At 43.8% G+C, this 18,167-nt stretch overlaps 1 protein-coding gene across 1 annotated transcript in view; it reads left to right on the forward strand.

Moving 5' to 3' along the window:
- The window catches only part of SLC30A2 (solute carrier family 30 member 2), a 162,243-nt gene that overhangs the window by 54,490 nt on the left and 89,586 nt on the right, over positions 1–18,167 (forward strand). The window contains exon 2 of the mRNA XM_085647785.1: positions 7,554–7,768. Coding sequence (XP_085503911.1) covers positions 7,554–7,768 — 215 coding nt within the window. The remainder of the gene's footprint in view (positions 1–7,553; positions 7,769–18,167) is intronic.

Raw genomic sequence — 18,167 nt, forward strand, 5'->3', positions numbered from 1 at the left:
TCGTTGACGTGCAAAGTCATCCTGCTTGCCTTTACCATGAGCCGGGGCGGGGCTGCTCACGTCCTTGTGGGGCACCCCGACCTCTGCCACATTCCCCTCCACCGGCTTGTGAGACTGATGTTTCATGTAAAGAACAAGGAGAACGTTGATCAGGAACCTGAAACATACCAGGAGACCTAATTATTGTGCGATCGCGCAATTCATATGTGCGTTCAGTAGTCACTGGTATTGGTGACGCGGGAAGAGACACCTGTTTCTGTTGTTGCTTCACCTGTTTCTTAGTTTTCCAATTTTGTTTGGGAAAAGCTGGACGGTCGTCTTTAGTAGACTTAACCATCTGAGTTTGCGGTTGCGCTATTTTAGCAAAAGGCTTAACACCCAAACTATTGCAGCAAATGGTCTTTTATAAGCCTCCGCAATAATTTTTGGAAACTGCCAGGGTTTTTCGACGTCATCGACGAGGCGCAGTGTATTCGACACTTGAAGGTTAATTGCATCTCCCTTGACATTAGCAAGGATGAGATCAGCAACTACATCGAACACGCCGACAAGCCTCATTCCCAACTCGACCGCCGCCTCCGGACCGTGCTCATCCTGAACACGCTTTATCACGGAGGGCAACACGGTCATAGTCTGGGTGCCAAAGCACTTTGCATAGACTGCTGCAAATACTTTACCCCAATTCTCGCAATCTGTCACCTCAGGGACTAGGTCTTTCTGCAAACTAATCGTAAGAATCCTGTGTTTTTCCACAGGAATAGAACTGGGAAATGCCACTTCCAGCTGGTCAAATTTCTCAGCAAGCCAATCAGGCATATCATCCTTATTCTGGGGGCGCTTGCCAATCACCTAATTAACCATGACGGGACTAATGGTAATCCCGGCCGGTCTAGCTGGTTGCGTCGCAACCCCAGGCGGCCCCACCTGGACATTGCGAGAGACTTATTGTACTAAAGCCCTATGCACAGCAATCAAGGTGGTATGTAGTTGACGCAAGTCATCAATCAGGGCTAGCAAATAACGTGGATGAGGTGTGAACCTGGCCAAGACTGGCTAAGTGGCCCCAGGAATGGACAAGGGACCTAACCGAACCGGAGTCACGGTGTGGGGGAGGGCACCATTGAACCAAATACGATGCTGCCAAGCAGAAATTGGAATTTCCTGCATCCTATATGGCATATAATTTGCGGGGACTGCCATAGGAGTGGAACGTCTTATCATCCGCATTCACGCCCGGAAAAGTAACCAAAGAGTAAAAAAGCTCATAGGGGAACGATGCATCGGCACTCACTACAATAGATAATAGACATCCCATCGTCTGGCCCTCCGAACTGCATCAAATGACGCCGGAGAGGCGCGCGACTATGCGCTGCAATAGCAACTTCAGCCATAAGGATGCAGAGAAGAAAAACAATCTATTTCAAATCTTGGCACAAAAAGGGTCAGTAATTCAATATGAAACCTTTTTCATTGTCAAGTTTGAGTGAACCTTCAAGTCAAATGTGTGTATATGTTAAAACCGTCACTCCTGTTAACTGGAAACAAGAGTGAGGGTGTTGTGGACCAATATAAGCACTACTAAGGCGTTTCAATCATAAGACCAAAACGTTGGGTGCACCATGTTGTGAGGATTCTGTTCATGCACAGAACTATGTGCAGGAAACCAGGACCTCAGTGAATTGTGGTGTACCAAAAAACTCACCTCAGTACCTAGAACCCCTATCCGACCTAGCATCAGTGTCTCATTTGTTCTCCGTATCAGATCGAAGCTACCAATGATTAGCGAACCCAGAACAAGAGACTTAGAATACACTCAGGAATGGTGGAACACTTTTTTGTTGTTATTCTTATCCGTTCTCAACGTGAATAATCCGAGACACGGCAAAGTTTAAAATGTTTATTTTTAACTACGTGCTTTTAGGTGCAGTACTTTGGCTAACAAAAGCAAACAAATGATTAAAAATAAAACAATCAGCATTGTTACAATTCCATACAAAACAAAGGGAGAAATCATATTATAATATTAGTGGAAACTGGTCCTATAATACCTTGTGTACCACCCTCCCCGGCTAAAAAGCTAGTTTTATATAATAGAAGGTCTCTAGGTTTGAACGGGGAACCCCATACCTCAAAGACCAGCTTAGGTGAATCACATCACAGGATCAGCACTGCTCTCTGTGTCTGGAAAGGTTTTCTCCAAGTGTGTCTGAATCATTCATGCAATGCAATATTAAAGGCACCCGAGTTTTAGATATTTGCAGCTGTGTGCTTGTTTTGTCTAGAGCGTGGCCCAATCAACCTGAATTCAACATCATACATTATTTGACCTGGACGGCTTCTGCACACAGTGTTCAGACTAAGGTCGCGGTGCACGTCTAGGGATGTGTAAAACAGACAGTTCTCATGTGAAGAAAAGCAAGCAAGCAGTTTTACTTACAACAGCTACCTGTAGTGTTGTGTGCAAAAGCAGCAAAGTGGCAAGATGGCGTTAACATCTAAAACGCTTATGCTAACATAGCAATGTGTGCAGGCAAAACCCTGTCTCCACTACAACATCTCATCTCTCTGGTTCTAAAAACACATTGTCATGGTCATGATTGCCTCCACCAATCTCTGGACTTTTATGCATTTCAATATTTTCCTCTATACTTGCCTCTGGCCTTTGTGCATGCATGTTTGGCCAGAAGTTCTGCGCCTCTTCTTCTCGCTCTGCCCTTGGATGCTCCCCACTCGGTGTGTTCCCGTATCCCTTGTTTCTCCTATTGGATGTTCATGATTGTTTATTTTTCCCTAGCACTCTGGCCCTTGGTTTTCCTTATTCTTCTCACCACCAATTTCGAATGGATCTTGTTTTTCTTTCTACTTCTGATCTCCAATGCTTTAGAGCAATAATGCTGCTCCCCTTCAATGTAAAGTATATCATTGGGCCCTCGAGAAGAAAACCTATTTTCTCATATTTATTCTATAAAATGTTCAGCACTGCAAAAAAGCTAAAGAATTTTAGGCACGTTTGAATGAACACCTTCTAACCACATGTAGCCAAAAATGATTTACGGGGGGCTTTTTAGTGTATCACACTAAATATATGCTAAATAAAAATTACCAGGCCATCCAAACAATTCAAGATTGATGTGAGGTTGAGGATCGTATTAAACGAACGGTCCAAAGCAATTTTTTCTCTTACAATAAATTTCAATTTCACAAAGAAACGATTGAAAGATAAAAGTAACCGAGGAGCCACAATGAGTAAGAGACTGTCATGGTGTCAAAGAAATGTTAACTACAATATTTTCCATTCTTACCCTTTATTTTGCCACATTGTCATACCTAGTTACCAGTTGGCCATGTGAGATTCATTTAGCCAGTCCTGGATTTTTGAGAACCTCTTTACGAAGTTAAAGGTGAAATTACAATTCCCAAAATAGAATGCGTGTAATGTGTTGCACAGGACAAGGGTCCACTCAGTACCTCTTGGTACATTTAACAATTCAAATATTTAAGTAATGTTTGAAAAGCATTCTCAAACACATGACTGCCAGCACAGTAATGACACTCACTATAAAATTATGATTATTGTGTTAATCTTTCTCAGAAATCGGGGTGAAATGTTGGGAGTTACTTGGAAGCCTCCCTCTTAGAAACCAAATCCTAACTCCGAAAGTGGTACTGGAACAAGTTTGTGTGTGTGTGCAGGGGAGGGGTGGGGGGAGGAGGAACTTCCATCAATGTTGCATTACTGAAATCATAGGAATTGTGTAAAGTCCAAGTGTCACACAAAGAACAAGTGTGCCAAAAGTATTCAGTAGGAAAGTGGTCAAAGTGTAGTATGTAGCGGGTGGTGCATTTTAGAGTACGTTTTAGTAAATGCATTATTAAAGCAGTGCATGGTACTACATTTTCTATAGCATTCGTCACTAAATTTCCACAGGCATTTAGTTTTGCTGAGAACTATATTGCGCAAAAATGATAATGTGCGGATATTGAATTTGTGAATATATATCATCTGTGCATCACCAAGTAAAGTGTTTTGATTTGTTTTTATAGGAAAGTGGAGTATTAGGAATTGAGGCTGGTTAAGTTCATTGTGTAATAATCATAATACCCCAACGATGGTTCTTGGATTCACAATATAAAATCCTTGGCTCATTCCCGGTAGTGTCAAAGAGCAGCTAGGCTTTATTAGAGGAACATGTGTTAAGCGTTTCATAGTACTAACGTGCACAAGAAGTAATTGACAGTACTCCAGAGAAATAAAGCAGTTTTGAAAAATTATTTAGACACCAACATCAAGACAATCAGATTAGTATAACTAGATTTATGGATTTTAGAAGGAAAAATAAATCTATGCAATTCAATACTGCTGAACTCTAACAGAGCGGTCAATGGTAAAAAGTACTAAGGACAATCGGTCACTTGCAGGTCGAGTTGAGTGGAACCTACTGGAGGTTCAGGTGATAAGGGTCCCAGGACTCTGCCATGACAGTTAGTTGAATTTTACTTGGCTTTTAGGGCCCGGGGTGCAGAGTTTCTCTGGCTGCCCCTGGTGCTAAAGCAGGAGCCACAGAGGATATAGTTTTACAGCTGGTGGGGACACTGATGCAAAAAGTCAACAAAAGGGCCACTGAGGTGGTCACTTGAATGTGCTATGGAGTTCCCTTGTGTTGCGGCGATGACTGAAGGTAGTGGTAGCCGGACTGGCCACCAACAAGCCTTGACAGCAATAAGATTAGTGAGAAGTTGTTTCAATGTCTGGGGGAAAATGGTAGACACCTGAAACTTGCTGAAGGTCAGGACTGCATCTCCCACAATGCACTGGATCATCTGCTATTGGGCGATCACACGGAGGGCACGATGGGCAGTCATTCTTTGTTTCCGGGATGTTTTTTTATTCTGTGGACTTCAGGGGACTAGTGCGACTAGTCCCAGGGAGTCTGGAGTTGCATTTGGCGCTCAAAGGGGTCGCTCTGTCTGAAGGAACTGGTTTTTCGTCCAGGAAGAGTCAGTCCTGTAGTATTGCAATGGTTGTCACAGGTGCCAATACATCATGCCTTTGCTTTGTGCAGGTCCTGTAGTGTCAGACTCGGGTCCCCTCTTTGTCCTTTTTTGCTCTTTCAAAAATGGCAGAATCCTTCTTTGGCGGCACAGATTAGGTAGCCCACTCTAGGTGTTTGGCTAGCCTTCTGAGGGGTGTTCACCTCCTGACTACCCCTTCTGCCCGGGTGCAAATGTGAATGGGGGCAGAAGAGGGCTGTTTTATTCCTTTGGGAGGCAGCCTGGTTGCATTTCAGAGGCAGTGTAAACTTTGAAGCTCACCTCCTTGATGTGCCAATTCACTAGCCATCCTGTGCGGGAGGGAGGGGTCACCTACGTCCCGTCCAGGCCTTTGTTTCGGACTCCTGGAAGTGGTCACACTTCTGGCAGGGGTCAGATTCCTATCCTGGTGGCAGCACCTCTGAGCTGTCAGCCAGAGCACAGGAGGCTGAGGCAACGAGGTGGGCAATCCCTAATGTAGCCACCTGGGTGCATGCTTCATTGACTCTGACTTTGGGATCATGTCAGGGGTGATGAGGCAAGTTGTTTGATACCAACCATGACCTATTTCAGTGTTACCATAATGAAGCAGGCATTCTCTGGGGTGCCTGGGTGCCAGACCATGTTATCCTTTTGCCTACTGATCACTTATTGTATCCCTTAATGGAAAGAGGCTACCATAGGGACACATAAGGTTGCACATATAAGTCCACACCTTTAATATAATGCACCCTGCCTCTTGGGCTCATTAGGCCTTCCTTAGGAATGACTGGCATATATTAAAAATAGTGCTTTGACCTTGTCACGCCTGGTGAGGGCAAAGTCAAGTTCAAGCAGTTTGCACTTCTCATGCAGTCTGCAACTTGCAGGACTGCTGCCATCTGTTTACCTGGGTTACTCGGGGTTAAACAAACCTTGCTTCCGGCCCTGGTGATCCTTTTAGCTCCTGTGTCCTGGGTACCACTGGTGCCATTTACCAGGGATGCATAAGAGGGTATAGTGCTTGCCAACTGGGGTAAACAATTCACATGTATCAGTTTTAGAGAGAGCACTGGCACTGGGGCATGGGCAGCATGCTCCAGCGCACATACAGGGTCATAACCATCTGCATTGGATCAAACAAGTGTGTGTGTGGGGGGGGGGCTGACCATATAAAAAGGGCCCTTTCTTACATTTTTGATCCCATTAAAATCTTTGTTTCCATCATACTTCAGATTTACCAAAAAAGTGCTTAATTCTGAAATATTTGAGCAGTTAATTTGCATGCATTTAAATTGTGCTGTGTTTTACAACATCCACACAAGCTTGTTAAATCGTTAACTTTGCAAAATCATCTGGCTTTGTATTAAAAGAGGAAACGACTAATAACACCAGTCTGCATGTTAAAAAAAAATAAGCAGCAATTCGTCAGAAGACATAGCCTAGTATTTAACCTCTGTTTCTGAAGCACAGGATATATGGCAAGATGAACAAAATCCTGTTTATTGATCATTTACCTTCTCAACTCCAGCATGGTTATTTTGGTGGTGCTGCAGCACCGAACCCTGCCTCACCGCTACCTCACCGCTACCTCCAGTGCTAATGAGCTTAAGAATACCTCACAAAACTCCTTACTATTAGCCAATTATAGTTTTCTTTCACAACAGTCGTAGCTCTGTTTTTCATAATTGAGTTTGATGTGTGTTCCTCAGGGACACATTAAACGCTTCTCCTGGCCAGTACCTGACGCCCTATGTTTGAAAGACCACTGGTTTGCACTACGCCCTTTTGTCTTTACTCTTCTTGCTCAGCATTCAATTCTTTCTCTTCCTCTAGTATTTCATAGCCCTTGCCCTGTTCTAATTCTGTCTCCTCTTGATCTTCAACTCTTCTTTTCCTTCTGCCCTGCTGGAGCTTGGATGCTGCTTGATACCTTTCTTTCATATTTCTCATTCTCTGCCTTTTCTTTTCGCTTTTCCTCAGTGCACCTAATTTTCCTTATTTGTGCTTGTTTATAGTCTTTTATGCTTGCCTTTGGTTTACTTAACACCTTTACCTCTAAGCTTTTTCATTTCTGCGATTCAGTTCATGGTCTGTTTTCTGCTCTTCTCTCCGATCTTTGATCACCTGTTTCCCTCCTCTCTTTCCACGCTGTTTTTTTTACTTCTCTCTCATCGCTCTGCGTTACTCGTTCTTTTACTTTATTGCCTCTCTCCAGATTTTATTACCCCTCATTTGTTGATTGCTCTGTGATGCCTTTCATTCTCTTCCTATACACACCTCTCTGCTCTTCATTGCTTTCCTATCTTGTAGTGTCTCCAATTTTGGATGCTCTCACTCTGTTGATGTTAACCTTTCTCTAGTCTTCTATGCTTTTTGCACCCATTCTTTTAGTGTTATGCTGTCTGGCTTCAGTTTCAATCATGTCTTGCTTTCTCACCTCTGTCTGTGGTTTGTCTTGTCCCATGATGTCTTGGTGTTTGTGTGTGCTGTCTGCTGTTTGTGGTGTTTTCAATCCTAGTCATTCATGTACCTTGTCCCAGTTCCTACTCAGGAATGCCAGGAAAGGAGTTCAACAGCCAGACGTTCACCTATGTGTCAGACCCAAGTGCGATCGAGCTGGGATTTCAAGGGAGCAATCACTGCCACTCCAACTGGTCTGGCGGGAATGGCATTGACTCGGAGAGAGAGCGTTCCCGCAGGAAGCTCTATGTGGCATCAGCAGTCTGTCTCCTGTTCATGATCGGGGAAGTTGTAGGTAAGCAATACAAGCAATATTTAAAGTGATATATGTGCCCATGAGGTGAGTAATGTGAGACTTGGTGGAAGTTTGCCTCAACTATGCTTAACACCAACTCAAAGTATGCATTTTTCTACACCATTTTATCAAGATATGGTGAACAGTTGTCAACCGCATGTGCTTTTTGTGTTTCAGACAGCACGTCTAGAGCTGCTACCACCCATTTTTGTCTGTGAGAAATGACTGCATGGTTGCTTCTATAGTTGTTACCTCACTTTACTTTACCCATTATTGGTTTGTGGGGGTAAGGGAAAGTTGTAAAGCTGCAATCGGTGCGCTCCCTTCATTGTGCATGAGGGGAATGCACTGTAGATGCTGCATCTGTTATTAATAAGTTGGATACTTCCACGTTTTCTGTCCCTTTGGAAGCCATCTTCATGAGAAGGAGACACAAAATATAGCCACCAGGATCGGACTGGCTCATTGGATAATCTGGTGGTGCCAGACTTGCTGGTCTGACAGGTTAGTGTTTGGGCCGTTTTTTAGGTCTTGCTTCCTGACAGCACACATTTGCTGTTGCTACAAGATCTCATGTAAACCACAAACCGACTTAAAAATGTCTTAAAGCCCTCCCGTTGCTTACTGTTGGTTGAGTTGATTTGATTTAGGTGCTTTAGATTGGTCAGTGTCTCCTGCTTTTGGTTTCTCTTTAAAGTCCTGCTGTTCTGTGAGCATGGACCAACTACAGCTTTCTGGTGGTAGTCCGTATCCCTGCTCTGTCCCCCCCCCCCTACTTCTTGAGGTAATTTCTTTTTAATATACTTCTGGAGTTCCGTGGTCCCTGCCACTCTGGTCGGGGCTTGCCAGCTCCCTCTCTCACCATCTGTGTTTTTTTTCACTGACGGGTTGCACAGAGATGGTGCTGCAAGAGATGAATGACTGGCAGGCATGGTGATTCTGTTCGCATTTATTGCTGCTGCTGAGATTGGGCCTCTACTATATATAGCATACATGTCAATCGATCTGATTCTGGGGTTGCATGGTGAGCAAAAGACCAATGGATGTAACCCATATCACTTGACTAAGGTATGTGTTTGAAAAGTTTCAGCACTCCATCCATCATCTTGTTGCGTTTGCTGTGTACGCCCTAAGTGGCCAAGGTTATGCCCAGCTCTGGGTCCCTTGCTTACTTTGTCACGGATTCAAGCTAGCCTGTCTGATGAGGGGTGTACCCTGAAACCGGTCCCAGGATGCTTGTTTATGGTCCAGGGAGGACCTGGCCTGGCAGTTTAGGCTGGACCCTTCCATGGGGATCTGATTAAGACTGATTTGCATATGGTTGGGTTCAAACTGGGGTGGCATGGTGAGTGTTGGAAACCGGGCAACCGGGTTAGCAGTCACCAGGTTCCCAGCACAATGGTAGCTTGGCTCGAGCGGTTGGGGGTCAGGCACCGTGTTAAGCGTACGTCACACCCTCCCAATAACCATGCGTTCATCCGTTCCAAAAACGACACTACACCGTAAAAATTATGGAAGTCAAGATGAAAATATATATGTCTTTATCTTATTTTCTCTTAGTTGCAGGTTTCATAACATAAATACAATACAATAGGATTTTCCTTTAAAAGAGCAGGTCAAATAACCAATGCTACTTTGGGATTTCAATAAATAGGTTCAGGTCCTCCTTAAGCAAAGAATAAATAGATGTGCAATAAATACAGACGGCAAATGAATACAGTCAGACAATAAATACAGTCAAGAATAAATTAGTGGAAGACAAATAAAGCACCCTCAATAAATAAGGAAAAGCAATCAATGACAGTTGCAGATCAGATCACTTTCATGAGGTAACTTGGTCTTACTTTGCCCATACACAGCTCGTGGTCATTTGGGTGGCATGGGGGTGTCCCACCTAGATTGGTCATGGCTGGGGCCTAAGCTGAGGCAGAACAAGGGTAACCTAAAGATCTGGCCCTCCAAACTACAGAGCCCCTCACAGATGTCACTGCACCAGTCTTAGTTCACCCCTGGCACTCCCAGGCTGGTTCTAACACCCCTCTAGCCCCTAGAATGGTCTTTTAGGGCTCCACGGGGCCTCAGACGCCCCCTCTACCACTTACTGCCCTTTTCACGATGATCGGCTCCGCTCGGCACTGTGTGGACGCCGTGAGGCGGCTCCGGATCGATGTCGCTGGGCGGTCTCGACTCGATGTCGCTGGGCGGTCTCGACTCGATGTCGCTGGGCGGTCTCGACTCGATGTCGCTGGGCAGTCTCGACTCGATGTCGCCTTCCGGCGTCACAGGGACACGGTCTCCCCGCTTCCGGGTGTCTCCGGAGTGCGATCTCCACTCCCGACCTCCGGCGCGCTTCACCTCAGTTTCCGGCGACTCCGGTCGGCGGACTTCACTCCCCCGTCAACGCCTCACCTCGACCTCGGGTGAATCTCCACTCGACCTCCGGCACCTCTCCACAACCTCCGTCGGCGCCCTCACCTCGACCTCGACCTCGGGTGGCTCCGGGTACGACGTCTGCTTTCTGTCAGCGCCGCTTCTCTACCTCAGGCCCCAGGTCTCCAGGCTTCTCGACGTCAGAACTCCAGGAGGACACCACTGAACAGGTCAGGAACTTGCTGTTCTTCCTCTTTAAGGCCTGTTTCAAATGTTCAGTTCCTAAAGATGGTTCTTCTGGTCTTGGTCCCACACAGGGTTTTAGGCTGGGCTTGGTCAGTAGGGACTAGCATCAAGGGTGGGTTTCTGGACCCCACTCCAAGCACTGGTTTCCACCCCTGCTGCCTTACTCCGACCTCCTTCTATATCTGTCTTCTCTCTTCTCCAGTCAGTTGCCAACTGCCACCCTTAGATGGCCTCCCAACATTCTAAACTGCCTCCCACTGTCACAGGGTTCTAGAAAGTTACAGAAGGTTCTAGAAACCTCCAGTGGGTTCTGGTTATGTCACAGGTGACAATGGGTGGCCACCATTTTGTGTCTCAGGCCCTCAGACAGAAGTTCCAGGGGTAGGGAAAATGGCTCCCTGACCCTGCATCAACACTAAAAAGTCTGGTGGTTCCCAAAAAGGAAAAATTATAATAGGGTTTGAGACAGAAGTGGGACAAAATAAATAATGATGAGGAGGGACCACCCAAAAGGCTGACAGGTCTAACAGTGAGCAAAAGAAAAATTGATTTTACCCAAATCTCTTGACTGTGGGTGAGTGTTTGAAAAGTTTCAGCACTCCGACCATCATCTTGGTGTGTTTGCATAGATCTGAAACAGGCAGGAGACTACTGATGTTTTAAGCCAAAAAATGGCTTTGTTTTGGCTTTCTCCTTCCTAAAATTGACTCTCCTTCAATAGAAGTCAACAGGGAAATACATCCTCCTGATTTTTCTTCCTTTTTTAAATGTTTTCATTCCTAAATCTCCAACCTTTCCCTTCTAAAATGTGGGGGGCTATCGGCCCCACAAACCAAAAGCCTTTTCTTAACTTCCTTTCACTTTTTGTCATCAATCACTCGCAATTCTTCCAAGAGTGGCAGTATGGTTGATTAAAGTCATCCCTGCAGATGTTGAGGACCGCAAAAGACTGTTTGGAAGCAATTCAATGCTGGCTACCAGAGTATGCGTCGACTTGCCATAGATTTGTGTATGTTAACAAGAACCAATTAAACCCAGTTTCAGACCGCTTTGGCTCCAATAATGCAGGTACTGAGCTGCAGTGAGGGCTGTCTTTCCTCCATGGTAGCCACATCCAGAGCAGAGTGCCATCCCCACACAATCACACTAGGCAAGTGAGGATATGGCCCTACCATCATAGTATTCATTTTGCGATTTCCTTGTTACCGACTAGTACCGAATCTCTATCAAGAGATCGCAAAATGATATGTACAGTTTGACTGTTGCCTTAAATGGAGTTTTATTATGATTCGCTATTTAAGATCTGTGATTCACAAATAAGGAATCCTTATTCACTAATTGCGAATGGCACTGTCTTGCAGTAATGACCTCACGGAATCTATATTGCATACTGGAGGAGTGCATCAGGCCACATGGTTGATTATTTGTTGGAGTTTGGAGACCAAATCCATTTGCATCCACCCTCATCCTGCATCATGGCTCACCAGAATTCACAGGAAAAAAAAAGTAGAAGGAAGTGAAAAAAGAAAATTAGTGACTAGAAATTGGCGTATTAACAGAAGAATGTGTTCAAGAAAATGATAAATTATTTGGGAAATCATCTGCTCCTATTCCAGAATCAACCAAAAGACAACTATAGTTGCGCATCCAGCAGAGGATAAATAAATGCAGTTGGTGTGACAAACAGGAGTGTGGAAGAACTAAGAAAATGGTACGACCTACAGGCGTGCCGTAAGGAAAAAGTTGCAGCTAGAACACATGATGCACCATGTACTGGAGGTTGACGAAGTACAGAACCCCCAGCAACACCACTTTTGAACAGTTAATTGAAACAACTCTTCCATCCAAGGCTTTAATAGGTGTCAGTAGCATTGAAATATACGAGTGCAGAAGGTAAGTTTTAAGGTCTATGTGGTGTTTGTAATAAACATGGACTTTTGTCTAAAATCACACACAAACTTAAATACATGTAAATCGTGCAATTTTTCTTTTATGTTGTAATGCTTTTTGTTTTTTGTTTTTACTCCTTGTAAGGTTTTGTGACACTTGCAATGCCTTCTGTTGCACGCAGTTTCCATTTTTATAAATCGAATGGCATATTAAGACCACCATTTTCAAGCTATATTTTTCAAACATTTAGGATCAATTTAGATAGTGGTGACACTTGACGTATCCAAGCTCTGCTCTAGTTATGAGTCACCATTAGTAATAGACCACAGCTGTTTCACATCATTCAATAATTTTGAATTTTGAACAAAGGCATGTTACTCATTGTTGATGTGGACTTTAAGTCAAATTTTAGTGACTTATCTTCCCTGACAATCATTACAGATTGTTATTCTTGATGCACCACTGGAACGCAGCCAGCCACTAACAGGGGAAAGCTATGTTTCACGTGAGCAGCTCGTCTCGGAAGCAGAACTAAGGCAGGAAAGTGGAATTGTATTACAAGATGAGCCATACGAAATACAACCGCTAAATGCTCAATTTCAATTTCTGCAACTAGTTCACCAAATATTTTGAAACCAGCCACTGTGACATCAGTGCTGCATCTATTTCAACCCTGTCACAACTCTTTGAAGTACTAGATTCCAATTAAATCTGGGTAGCACAAGAACCACTCAATTAGCAGTTGCAGCTCCTTCTCCATCTTTTTCCAAACAGTAGAAAAAAGATGATTCAGGGGAAACAATATAAGGGCCTATGACAAATAAATTGTAAACTTGGCGGATTAAAAAGCCTGGTATGACGAATTTACTGCATTGTCAGAAGGCATTAATAGCAAGTCCAATTCCATTAGTAGTATGCTGAATCCAAATAAACAGAGCTTTGCTCAAATGACACGAGCTATGCTATTCAAGACCGCAACAACAATCCATGTTTCACTCTGTGGACAGGTTTTATAATACAACACATTTTGTGCAGACGAACCTCAAATTTGCCTGATCATTTTGAAAACGAAAGCCTAGTTTAGAAAGGTAGTTTGATACATTCATAATGTTGTTATGGGTTTAATAAACACGAAAAATATCACCAATGAAAGTACAATTACACCAGGCGAAAGGGAGGAGTTAACTAATGTGGATACCTCCACAGTATCCGGGCCTACTGCTAAAAAGCCTCAAAGAGACTAGTAGTGGTGATGTTAGGAAAAACAAATGACCCACTGTTAAAGGAAAGAATTTGTTTTAATTTGACAGAATACTACTTTCTTTTGTTACTTTATTGCATTTGCGTTTATCAAAAAAATGATGGCAATCATGATAATGGGCACTTCAAAAAGATAATTTTTTCATGTTGGTTATCTGCAACAAAAAAAAAATATATATATATATATATATATATATATATATACACACTTTGGGGTTTGCACAACATGGCAGGAGTGAACACTGTTCAGGCAGTAATTGTCATATGCCTGCGGATCCGTTACCACCTTTGAATAACATGTTGGGTCAGAGGTTGCCTTGATTTGACAACTATGGGATATTAAGCAGCATGGTTCTTTTAATACACCTAATATATTTTGCGTTTTTATATTCAGGCGATACGTTATTTGAGTTTGGCGGCGCAAATGCAAACTATTTTCCCACCAAGGCAGACGACATGTATATTTTCTGTACGCAAATCTATACACGTATGTAACTAAGACAATGATAAATAATGCAAGCTGACTATTTGCATTATGCAACTGATATATCACGGAATGCTTTACCTGTAACATCGTTGGTAATCATGTATAGAGATTTTGTATACACTACACAGTTGCGTTGTGCTTGATAGTATGCTCTTTATGTTTACCAATGCCCTAAGTGGGATGGAATATATATATACTGTTGTTGCAATGGCGCCAACCAGATTGATAAAGGCTTCTAGTAAGCCGAAATAAGTTTAATCTCGGGGTCGAGGGTGACGTGAGAAAATAAAACATGCCATATCCTGACAGCCTTGAGTCCGTGCCTCCTTCTTTGGAAGTTTCTGTGGAAGCTGGATGGTGGGGGTGTGTGTGTGTGTATATGTATGTATGTATATATACACAAGTACAATACAGTAAAACAATGAACATTCAAATATTTGTCGATTTTTAATTATTTAGTTCTTACCTTAGTAATAATAATTTGGAATGCTGCTTTGTTGTGCTCTGCCATAGTTGCCGCTTGTTTTGTTTGAACCTGGTGTGGGTTTGGTTCTTCATCTCAACTGGTATCATCAAGTTTGCTTGAAATGGTGGTCCCTGGTTGGCAGTGGTTTACACACTGACAAAGCAGGGACCCTCTTTATAGTCCGGGTAAATAAGTTACACCCTCAGAATAGCCCGTGCTCACCCCCTTGTTAGCTTGGCTAGAACAGTCAAGCTTATCTCGGAGGCAATATTTATCCAAATAAACCAAGACCAAAATGACAAAAATCCAACATATACAAGCAAATATACGAAGTTTTAAAGTTTAAATGTAGTTGTAGCATTTAGAAAGACATCCTCTCCAACTGGGGCTATAACTATGTGGTTGACTAAGGCAAATCTCAAAGTTCGGGGTTGACTGCGATCAAGCACGGGCTGGTTATAGGGTCGTATAGACCCCGGTTACAGACCTTGAAAAATGATGACAAAACAAGGATGTTGCAAGGCGCTGGTGAGGTGTCGCGGAGGCTGGTCCAGCGTTGGGTCCTTACTATCTGTGCAGGTCAGTGGCACGTCTGTACTCCCGACAAAGAATTGCACAAAGGAGGTCGGGCTTCACTGAACAAGGGCTGGAGGTTCCTGGAGGCGGTGCGGAGTTATTGAGGCGGTGAAACCCAGGACACTGCAAGGCACAAGGGGGATGATGCGGCATTGGGGATGATGTGTCTGTTCCACTGGTGGAGCGTGATTGTAGTGTCAACAGTCAGGCCACACAGCTTTGATTTTTGCAGTCTCGATGTTGTGCTACGGGGCCACCTGTGCAGCGGCGGAGTTGTGTACCATAGACATTGTTGACTCTATGCTAGGAGCTACCTCAGTAGTGGTTCTTCAGCAGTGCTGTCTCTGGGCCTGTGCTGCAAGTCACTGTTGCATTGAGCATGGCCTATGGTTCTGGTACAGGCAGCAGCGCAGTGTTTGAAAGCCGCACCAGTTCCGAAGGCACATTCTAAGTCAATGTTCTGGTTTCTTCTTTTTGCACACAGCAAACTCGCTTCCAAGGGCTCATGAACTTGACCTGGCACCACTTGGCAGAGTAGGGCTCTCCGCAAGAAAGCCCGGTACTGCAGGTGAAGTCTTTGATGGCTCTGAGACGTCTTAAAAAGAGGAAAGCTCAGATCAGCCCTTGGAGAACCACAGAAAGCTGGCTGTAGAAAGCAAATTCGAGTCATTCCACTCCAAGGACAAAAGAAGCGGGCCAACACAGCAAAGTGGCAGTCCCTCCTGAAGCAACACAGCTCTTCTTCCTGTCAGAATGTTTCAGTCCAGAAGTGTTCTGAGTATATGGTGTCAGAGTTCCAGTACTTCTACCTTTCAAGTAGGCAAACTTCAAAGTAAAGTCTTTGTAGAGCGCAAGATCGTGCCCTTCCCTGGCTCCAGACAAATTTCAGGGGTAGAGACTGCTTTGTGTGGACAAAAACAGCCAGGTGCAAGTGCCAATTCCTCCTACCACTTTAGCTCGGGAAGGCTCGTCAGCCTGGAGATGGACCATCGGTATATTCAGGCCACACATCCGCTCCCTTTGTGTGACTGTTTGGAGTGAATGCACAAACAACCCAACTGTCATCCTGACCCAGACGTGTATTCAGAGACTGGCAGAGGCACAGAATGGTTAAAGTAAGAAAATGTCAACTATCTAAAAGGGTCATTTTTGAAGCCTTCAATCTAAAAACCAACTTCTCCAAAGGAATTGTTTTTAAATTGTGAGTAATGTTGACACTAAACTCCCAATTTTCTATCCTCTTCCACTTGGAACATACAAGCGTAGCATAATACAAGACCGCTCCAATGCTAACTAATGGGACTGGTTGGCCTTGCAGTATGGAAAAAATTAATGTAGCAGTTTTTCACTAACAGGATATGTAAAACACACCAAGACCTTTCCTGTCTTTGTATTACACTGCAGCCTGTCCATGGGGCTGCCAAGGACCTACCTTAGGGTGCCTTACATTTAATCAAAGAAGGTTTGTGCTTGGCAAGTGGGTGCACTTGCCAAGTCAACATGGCAGTTTAAAACTGAATTCTCAGACACTGCAGTGGCAGGCCTGATACATGTTTGCAGTACTACTCTTGTGGGTGGCACAATCCGTGCTGTAGGCCCACTGGTAGCATTTGACTTACAGGCCCAATGTACTGTACTAGGGACTTACTAGTGAATTGAATAGACAAATCATGGAGAAACCAAATACCATTAGTTTTAACAGGGAGCACTTGCACTTTAGCACTGGTCAGCAGTGATAAAGTGCCCAGAGACCTAAAACTAGCACAAACAAAATGCTGCACACAATCAAAAACAGGAGGTCAGAGGCAAAAAGACTGGAGAAGCCATGCCAAAATATGGCAGGTCTAACTAGCTTCAACTGGTAGTCCTTGTCTCATTGCTGCATGTATTTTGAAGAATAGCACACAGTTATGAATTTACATGTTTTTCAGGTGTGTACTGTAATGCTCCAACAAACAAGAATAATGAGTATACCCAATAGACAGAGCCCTGTCTTAATGGTATTTGGAAAAAAGGAGAGCACAGGAAAGTTAAAATTTATTTTCTTAAAAAGACCCCTCACTCACCAACCTAGTTGGTGACATGCTTCATCGTTTGGGTCCCACCTGAATGGCCAAGTGCCATCCGGGTGTGCTGCGACACCCGATTACAGTGGAGCTGGTTATTTTGATTGTGAGGGTGAGTGAAAAAAGTGTTGATTAAAAATTGGCCAGATTTAACCCATTCAAAAAATTATTTATTCTAGGGCAATTGGACAATATTAAAAGGGTTAAGATACCGTACTAGGTTAGATTGACCTACAGTGTCTTTCAGTGGATAAAAACTGCGAAAAAGTGCAGGAAAAGCGGGCTATATATTTCAACCATCAGTTATTACTACCAGATTTTTGTCTGGACCAGTGAACGTGACCCGGGCGGTATACACTCACTAAGGTGTACCCTACCCTTGGTCACTGTAGCCTAACCATCTACTCGCGGTTAAGTGTCCTTTCGTCCCATTCGTCGAAAGGAAAAAATTAAAAACGCGATGTTAGCGTGCCTCATGGGAGTCGGGGTTACGGTGATTCATTCTCTACACGATTATGTGGAGCTGATCACCCCGAGTTGCACCTATCAACAGGACCAGCCGCATCTCCCTGCAAGATGTAATGCTCCTCCACATATATGAAGGCAACAATCTCCCCATAAAAATCACAAAAGTGCACTCTGTTCCGGATCTTGTACTCCTTTTGTGCTCTGTTTTATCTGTTCTCCAGTGCAGTTCTGGTATCTAGATAAGAAGTCATAATCCAAAGCTGTATGGAATATGCACTGTCGCCTACATTTAAAGAAAAACATAAAATTTAGGTTTGCAAACGTATGTGTCCTACAAATAACCAGTTAGTATAACAATACTTACCAAGAACATATCCATATCTAAAACCTCCCATTGCCAGCCTATTCTAAAGGCTTGAATGGGGGAAGATGGAGTCATGTGAACTCCCTGGGTATATGGCCAATAAATCAGTTATTATAGATGCAGAATTACAAACTACTTGAACATTAGGCTGACTTTATTTGCTATTCCGAAATAAATACTCTGATGCTGATGGTGGGCATATTTAA

Source organism: Triturus cristatus, chromosome 3_2, assembly GCF_964204655.1.
Source record: "Triturus cristatus chromosome 3_2, aTriCri1.1, whole genome shotgun sequence".
NCBI lineage: Eukaryota > Metazoa > Chordata > Amphibia > Caudata > Salamandridae > Triturus > Triturus cristatus.